The sequence below is a fragment of the Mchenga conophoros genome, linkage group LG17, assembly GCF_057382185.1.
Source record: "Mchenga conophoros isolate Kocher_MC1m ecotype Shallow Benthic linkage group LG17, M_conophoros_male_GT1.1, whole genome shotgun sequence".
In the NCBI taxonomy this organism is placed as follows: domain Eukaryota; kingdom Metazoa; phylum Chordata; class Actinopteri; order Cichliformes; family Cichlidae; genus Mchenga; species Mchenga conophoros.
The window spans coordinates 8584237-8593490 of record NC_140542.1 but is presented as its reverse complement, the minus strand read 5'-3'; the positions used below and the strand labels follow the sequence as shown (position 1 = coordinate 8593490).

General features: G+C 42.7%; 1 protein-coding gene across 2 annotated transcripts in view; it reads left to right on the top strand.

Moving 5' to 3' along the window:
• The window catches only part of LOC146555037 (ephrin type-B receptor 1-like), a 144714-nt gene continuing 135460 nt past the window's right edge, over positions 1-9254 (top strand). For both annotated transcript variants that reach the window (XM_085251141.1, XM_085251140.1), the window contains exon 1: positions 1-433. In XM_085251141.1, the coding sequence (XP_085107267.1) occupies positions 340-433 (94 nt within the window). In that variant the 5' untranslated portion in view covers positions 1-339. The remainder of the gene's footprint in view (positions 434-9254) is intronic.

The following is a 9254-nucleotide window of genomic DNA, read 5'->3' as shown; positions in this document are numbered from 1 at the left end:
GCTCGTCGTGCTGTGGTATGGAGGCAGTGGAGGGGAGACCTGACCATTGGGCATTCATCTTGGGTCAGGTGGAAAAGAATGGGTGATTGGTTTACGAGCAACATTCTCTGTCCTGATTGGACAGAAAGGTGTGCGACGGTGAGAACAGAGGGAGATAGATAGGGGGAGAGAGAGAGAGAGAGAGAGAGAGAGGAGAAGAAGTGTATCCCCTTCAGCACTCGCTGGCTGTGCCGGCTCAGCACACACTCACACAGACTGAAGACTGCGATGTGACTGCTTACCAGAGGAATACAGCGTGTTCCAGTGGGGATTTTTTCTCTCTTCTCTGTTAGCAGGATAATGGGAGAGGACAGACAGGGAGTCAGACTGGCCATGCCGGCCACTTGGGCCGTTCTGGTTCTCTTCACGGTTACTTCAGTGCATGCAGTGGAAGGTAGGTTTGCAAACCAGGGAGCATCTTTTTGAGTGCTACAGCTGGCGCAGGGTGGTTTAATTTATGCACAGTGGTTGAGCAGAAGACTTCTGAAGATGTAACATCAGCTAAGCTTTCTTATCCTTAGACATTTGGAATTTAACTTTATGCAGAGCTCCATGCATTTTTGGAAGAAACTTGAGACTGATGGAGGATTTTTACCACAGTAAGTTTTCTGGTCCTTCATGGTGAGCTGGGTGTGTTTGGGGTTTAATATGAACGCTAATTGCCTTTCAGCAGTGGGCCAATTAGTGCTTTATTGGGAATACTGACAGTTATTGCTGTGCACGCATGCACGAAATGACACAGAAAGTAGTCCCTTTGTGCTCTTCTAATATATTCCATGTTCTACTTTTATACAGCCTTAAACATCCAGCCTTTCCAGGACATGAAAAAGGACATAAATCACATTTAGTACAGCCTTTATGTACATGACACGTGCATAAATTGTATCAAGTTTCTTACAGGGTCCATAAATGTCTGTTGCCATATTATAAAAATGTGTGTTGTTTAGTATCAAACATTACCATGTTTCTCCCTCCTGAGTGCACTGTTGTAGCTGTTTTATCACACAGGCCACCACTCACCTGTGAGCAGCAAAGTGAATCATAATTATAGCTTGCAGGTGCTCACCGGCTCCTTGTAGCTGCTTCCACCTCCCCCGCTGTTCCTTCTGCTGCTCCTCCCTACAGTGACCTCTTGCTCCTCCCTGCCGCTTCCCCGCCTGAAGCGCCATCTCCCCACGCTCGCCTCCAAACATCACCTCGTGCCTCTTTTGTGTTACCGTGAACCTCTCCCAAATACGATCTCCAGCAACTCGTCTCAAAAGCATCCCGTTGCTCCTCTATCCTTAACCCCTGTTGCTCCTGTAAGCCAGGCATCACATTGTTATTGCTCCTTCTCCACAAGCTTCACCCGCTGCTCCTTATTTTTACTTCCCTTCCAGTACCTCTCACTGCTGGTGCTCCTCTCTGAACAGCATAATTTTAGTACCGCCCACCATCTACTCCCGTTCCCCCTTCTTTTTCCAAAGATCCAATTTCTTCTACACCCCAAAAAACATCTTCTGCTTCATCCTTTGCTTTCTGGCTTGTTCTCTCCAGACATGACCTATTTTCCCTAAAGGATCCCAGCATCGTCTAGTCTGCACATCATCACTTTTCTAGTTGTTTTCATGAACTTCTTTTACCCCTCTCCACACCTCTCATTACAGTCCTGATGTTCTTCCTCAAGAGTTCCTCCTCTGCTCGTCTTTCAGCCTTTCTTTCTGTTGGTGTCCCTTCCTACCCATGGACCCCTTGCCTTTGTTCCTCGCTTTTCTCCTGCTTTCCCCCCCCTCTCTTCTTCTCCCGTCCCTTCCCCTTCCTCCTCAAGCATGACTTCTTGCTCCTTTCTCTGTCTCCTTCCCAGCAGGCATCACCTGCTGTTTTGGCCTGTTTGCTGGTCCCTCCTCCTGCTGTTTATGCAACACTTCTCCCTTCACCTGCTGCTCTTTCTCACACTTCACCGACTGCTCATGTCACTCCTCTGACATCCCTACCTGGTTCTTCTTCTCGCTGCTGCTCCTCTTCCTCCTCCTCCTTGTCATGTACTCACCACTGCGGCTTTCCCAACCTTTAAACAGCTAAACCAACCATGCATCGAATGACTGCTTTTGCTTTCTTTTCCTTCTCCATCCACAGTCAGCTTCCACTCCCTCGTCCTCTGCTGCTTCTCCTCCTGCTGCTGCTGCTGTTGCTTATGGAAGTGCTAGATTAGTCTACTGCTGTGTTTTAATGGTGCGCGTAATGACAGGCTTCGTACCGACTCTTCCCCATTATGAGACATGTAAATGCGTTGAAGGGCAGCTCTATTTTGATTAAACAGAATGCTGTTGCAGTGTGTGTGTGTGTGTGTGTGTGTGTGTGTGTGTGTGTGTGTGTGTGTGTGTGTGTGTGTGTGTGTGTGTGTGTGTGTGTGTGTGTGGAGGAGGGAGAGGTAGGAGGTTTAGCTGGAGAGAAGAGACAGATAGGTACAGTGTGGGTGGTGGGTTGTTTTGTGGTCATGGTGGCCTTTTCATGGTAAGTAGGTGCCTAATGAACTGATGTATAAGCTGGTCGGAGTTTGTTGGTGTTAAAAAGAACCACAGCTGATACAGTGACTGTTATTATCTGTGTTTTGTGTACACTCTGTGTGTATTTCACCCTATACATCAGACTTTTTACAGCACTCAGTTGATGCTCTAAAGTGATACCATTATCAGCAGAATATATATTGGTCTCTAAATAGCAATAAACTGTAGGGCAGACAAAGATGCAGTGTATTGCTGAGAGTGACGTCTCATTCTTAATCCATAGGGTTTAAAATGATTGAAGCTATAATAGCTCCAAATATTCTGGGAATGCTATTCACAAGGTTTAGTGTTGTGCCAAAAGCACATTTGTGAGGTCAGACAATGATGTTGGACGAAGAGCTGGCCCGTAGTCTCCACCCTAATTCATCCAAAACGTGTATATCAGGCTGAGGTCAGGACTCTGTGCAGGCCAGTCAAGTTCTTCCACACCAAACTCGCTCATCCATGTCTTTATGGACCCTGCTTTGTGCAGTAGCACATAGTCATGTTGAAACTGGAAGGGGTGATCTCCAATCTGTTACCATAAAGTTGGGGGATGAAACTGTCCAAAATGTCTTGGTATGTTGAAGCATTAATTGTTTGTTTCAATAGAACTAAGTGGCAGAGCTCACCTCCTGAAAAACAACCCCACACAATAATATCTCTCCTCCACCAAACTTTACACTTGGCATATTGCAGTCAGACAAGTACCGTTCTCCTGGAAACCACCAAACTGACACCCGTCCATTGACCAGAGGGAGAAGTGTGATTCATCACTCCAAAGAATACGTCTCCATTGCTCTAGAGTCCAGTGGTGGTATGTGTTATACCACTGCTTTGCATTGTGCTTGGTGATGTAAAGCTTGGATGCAGCTGCATCGTGGAAACCCATTCCATGAACTTCTCAGCACTGTTCGTGAACCAATCTGAAAGCCACATGGAGTTTGGAGGTCTGTAGTGACTGATTTGGCAGAAAGTTGGTGACCTTTTGCACACTGTGCACCTCAGCATCCACTCATCCTGCTCTTGGATTTTAGTAGTGAGAAAGACTGGACTTGCACATCCTATCACAGTACCACGCTGGAATTCACTGAGCTTCTGAGAGCAACCCATTCTTTCACAACTGTTTGTAGTAGCAGTCTGCATGCCTAGATGCTTGATTTTATACACTTGTGGCCATGGAAGTGATTAAAATGCTGGATTTCAGTAATTTGGATGGGTGAGTGAATACATTTGGGAATATAGTGTATACCAGGGGTAGGCAACTCCAGGCCTCGAGTGCTGGTGTCCTGCAGGTTTTAGACCTCACCCTGGGTCAACACACCTGAATCAAATGATTAGTTCATTACCAGGCCTCTGGAGAACTTCAAGACATGTTGGGGGTGTCCAAATTCCTGGGTTGCATCCTCCTGAGGCTGCATTTGTAGGCCAATTACGTCACAGCGAAGCAACGAAGGCTGTCCAAATTTGTAGACTCCTCCGAATGCAGCCGACAAATGCGTCCTCCTTTTCCCCGAAATTGAAGGATGGGTCAGGTGTGTTCTTCGTGGCCCACCATATCCCAGAATTCATAGCATGGCCCAGCCAGTTTCCAACAATGGTGACCACTACTCAGTGTTAATATTACTCTTATTACTCTTTCTGGTTCACAAAATAAACTTTTAACGTGTTTTCAGGCGAGAATGTAGCTGTGTAAACTTCAAATATCTGCTCGGTTTATCAAGACATCACATCACGTTTTCGGAGACGTCTGTTACCCACCAGCTCGATAGCTAGCTGGGAGCTCGAGGGTCAATAGAGCCGGCGAGGAGGGCAAACTCCGGTCACATCATTTTCAGATCACCGCGGTCTTTCGCTACTCAGGTTAAACGTGATATATAAGCCACTTAGATAACTTAAAAATGTTATCGTTTGGCTTTTTTCAGTGTTTTATTTGTTCATGAGTAAATCGGTTTGGCTGATATTAAAGTTATTAGATTAAATTAGATAAAATAAAACTTTATTAATCCCCTGGGTGGGTTCCTCCGGAGGTTTTCACACAGCTGAATAAACGTCAAACAGAAAACTGTTTAAACAGAAGTCTGAGATGGTCGAGAATTTATACCAGTGTCCTGTTATATTTTAGATAGCAAGGAGCAGACGGCTGAGTTTATTAAACTCCACCGAGACAGCGGTGATGCAAAACTGAAGGCTAGATCGTCCAATTTCACAGCCGCTCACTTCCGGTCTACCCGACCTTCTGAGGACCCAACCCACGTAGACTGGGAAGGACGGGTCCTCAGGAGAATGCAGCCTGTTGAGAAGGTAATTTAGGCATTTCAATCAGCTGTGGTGGATCAAGGACACGTCTGAAACCTGCAGGACACCGGCACTCGAGGCCTGGATTTGCCCATCCCTGGTGTATACTTTAAAAAGTATTTAACTCTTATTTTTATTATCAGTCAGTATCCTCATTAATAAGTCACTTGATTAATCAAATATTGCAAAAGCTCAAACATTTGAGTACCAAACAAAAGTATAAATGAATAGCTGACTCTAGTCAAAATCCAAATGAATGACCATGATCCACAACACTACATAATCTTTGTTATTTTTGTATTGGGCTACTGTACATGAACCCTCTTTAGGAGATCAACTGTGTTGTCACATCTTGTTTTGGAGGCTTAGTGTCAACAATTTTTAAAAAAAGTCAGAAGTGACCATATTTCGACCTGAGTGTAGATTACTAAGTTATTTGCTAAGGCTGGAAAGCTCTGTTAGCAAGCTGAATCCTAACAATATGAAACATTGCCAACAGTGCTAGTGCCAACAGATGGTGATTGCTGCAAAAAAGACTTTTGGTGCTATAGAAACCTGTGGGAAAAACCCCTTTCTGACTTGGCCTCCGTAAAAATGTTCTTGCTGAGTTTATGGTTCACTCACTCATTTGGGGTTAAACTGAATATAGTGTGAGGTTTGCTTAGATTATTCTCTATTTTTAAAAAACGTGGATTACCCTGGATATGGTCAGTGGTTATCAACTTGTGATTGACAGGTTATTAGCCAATGAGCCAGTGGTTTCACTGTTCCTTCCTCGTCATATCTGGTCTTTTGAAACCAACTTGGTGATGGTAGAATGGTTTATCTTGAGACTTCAGAACGGCACACAGAAACCAGCACTTTATACTGTGTGTGAGTGCAGCGCTAACCCATATTGTACCAAGCGTTGTCCTTAGTGCTAATTGGAATGCTACAATTTTATCTGCCAAAACCAAACTCTGAATTATTGAACAATTGTATCATGGCTATATTATTTCTTCATCAAACTGCTGCAGAAGGCACCAGCACCATAAAATGGTCTAGTTCAGCTTAGCTTAGCTGAGTTGAGGCCTAGCTAGCAGACATCTAGCCTAGCTAAAGAGCTACAGCCATTTTGTTTGCTAATGTGTATTACTTTACTGTTTCTGTTGTTTTTACGCACTTGCTTTTTTAAAAAAAAAGACAAATTAAAGGACTAGCTGGATCTCACAATTAAATATCTTCCTCACCGGTTCAGCTGATATCCATCCATATATCTCTACTAATCAGGGTAGACTAAAAATCATTCAAAGCTGTACCAGGTTATGATTCTGTGTTATTCCGCTGGTATAAATACAAATGACTTTATCTTTTCCCAGTGCCTCTCTCAGTTCCCCTTCCCTCTGCTCCTCTTCTATCAGTGCCACCACACAATTAACAATTAGCATTATAGTGGGAGGATAGCATTATATGAATAGCAAATACAGCATTAAATTGAACTGAATTATAAACTCTCTCCTCCCCCTGAAGCATCCATTAAGTCTAATAGCATTTCTGGCAGAAACCTAACTATAACAAATCACAGTTAAGTAAATAGGCAAAACTCTGCATTGCATAAACAGGACCAAAATATGGTTTGCTCTTTTCTTTCTTTTTTTTGCTTGAAAAATAACTAAAATAGGAAATCTCTAATGCAGTCACTTTATCGGCGTTGTATTTGTCAGATGTGTTAATATTTTTACAACAAATACCAGACAATGCGTCATTACACACTTATTGATCTATACTACAGATAGCTGCAACAATTTCTTTTTTGCCCCAAGCTGCTTTTGATATTCTTGAGAAAGGTTGTTTTTTTTTTTTAAAATCTTGATCTGTTGTTTACAAAGGTAGCCATGAGCAGCTTTTTAGAAGTGTGAAGCCGGGCAGCTTTTTGCAGACTTGATAAATATCAGAGATGCAGGAAAATATGCCAGCATGACTGAAAAAGTCTGCATTGGACACACAAATGTGAGTACATTATTTTGTTACTACCTGCCATTTATGTCGTCTGAAAGTGCTGTTCACTGACCTTGGAGTCTCAGGGTTTTCACCTATTCAGCGAGCCTAGAACGCAGTGCAGTAAACACAGCATTTGACCCTGTTATTTTGAAAGTCAGTGCAAACCCTGACCCAGCGGATATTGTTGGGTATAAGTGCTACATATCCCACAAACACCCACCCACAAGCCTTGGGAGGGGTGGCAAAGTCATCTGTGTCTGAACCCAGTGCCCAGTCAGCAGCAGATTCTCTCAGTGAAGTTGCTGATTTGTGTCAGTGTTGAGTGTCGAGAGGTCGACGAGTTAATTTCCTTTGCCTTTGAAAGAGCTGCTGTGTGCTGTCTAATTAGAAATAGCACCGCGTGTCCTTTCTTTTCATAAACTATCCTTTCCCCTGAAGCCCAGACACAGCCATCCTGTGCCCATCTGCCACCTTTTGTGAATGCTAAAGGTTAAACATGGTAGATGTTGTCTTGAAAGGTGTTGTTAACATGACAAATGAACAAATGATCTCCTTGGGTAAAGCTATCATGTCTTTATTGGAAATAGATATGCACTCTCAATCAGGCAAACTCACACACACACACACACACACACACACATACATACATACATACATACATATATATATATATATATATATATATATATATATATATATATATATATATATATATATATATATATATACACACACTGCACCATGCCTTGTCTGCTCATATTTTAAAGATGCTGTTTCTATATTCTTCTGGTGACAGGTTAGCAATGTGACAGACAGACAGTTGAACTGGGAAAAAGTAGAAGCTTGGAAGCAGATCCTTTGCACCAGTCCTGAGGCTTTTACTCCAGTGTTCTGCGGTCTACTTTTCCTCAGGGCCTGCTTTCAGTATTAAATATTTATTTCCTCACAGCATTCAAATTGTTTCAGAATAAATTTGCTTTTTCTTCCTTCCTTGGAACCTGTGGGATTATTTACCTTTTGCAGAGAGACTCAGAGCCCCGGGCTTTGGTGCTGTATTTCCCACGGCGAGCTGGGCATTAAGAGGCAATTTTAGATCAGTCAGTTTGGTATTAGACACTGTGCTCCTCTGTAGCCAAAGGCTGTCAGACTTCACTATCACAGCTTTCGGTGGTTCAGGAAGTCATTTCTAACAAAACAAGCTCAGTGTTTACTGAGCTGTGATTAATATTATATTAGTGCGAAAATATATCCTTAACCATGAATCTTCACACCTTGGCTGCAAATTTTCACACAACTCAACAGTTTTGTCCTTCTTTTCAGGAAAAAGTTGCTGGTTCTCTGCATCCATAATGAGTCACATCAGTTACAGGGGAGATATATATATAATTTCTTTTTTTTTTCTAATGTGTGCTTTTGGCTGCATTTTCATACCAAATGTTTGGGTCACGTCCCTGTCTGATGGTTACAGATGCAGTCTGTACAGCTTGTTCTGGGCTTGAGGAGTCCAGGTTGGGTCTTTAGTGAAACTTTAAATCCCTGAGAGCACTGCTTGGCAAAGTCACGAGTCTGCACGAGCAATTTGTAAGTAAAATCCAACACTTACAAAGCCTTTAAATGCTGCAAATTTCTCCCACTTATGAAAGCCATTTCATAGATCTCCAATTAAAATGGGCCAAACATGCAACCCGTAGATGTGCATGAATATGCATGGTAAGAATGTGGCACCTTATGCATCCTTCAAATCTGGCATACAGACATTTTTCTAGAGGCAGCTTGATCGTTCATCTTGTTTGCATTCCAGTTGTTATGTTCCTGTCTGTGATGCTTTCATTTTATAGTCAGCTTCCTGTCTTTTGTTTCTGACATTTAATAATAATGACTGCGATATCACTGCTGAGTTGGTTTACAGATATGTGTGATAAATTAATGTTACCGGGGCTATAAATAGCCACAGCCATGTGTAATGGTCTTGCTAAAAGACAGCTGTTCTGCTGTTTGGATCTCTGCTGATGTGAGTCAGTCGGTGAAACTGCAGTTCACCATGTCATTGACAGTGAAAAGGCCACAAGTCTTAATTTTGCACATATGTTTTATTGATATGCAGCCAGTGGGTTCGAGTCTCATGCTCCATGTTCTGCAATGACTGAGATTAATACACTCAAACCAGGTGTACTTCAGCTTTGTGGCTTTTTGTTCATGTTACTTTTCATGTTGACATTTGGGTTTGAGATGTTCGCTCCGTACGTGGATGTTGTGGAAAGTTAAAGCTAACTTGAGTGGAATCAATAGTAGGCAAAGCAAAGTATTCCAGACATCCTTCCTAAACACTTTCTAGTTCTTCCTGGGGTATATTAGATGCTCTGAGGCCAAATGAAATATATAATCCCTACATCAAAGCTCTGGGTCTCCTTC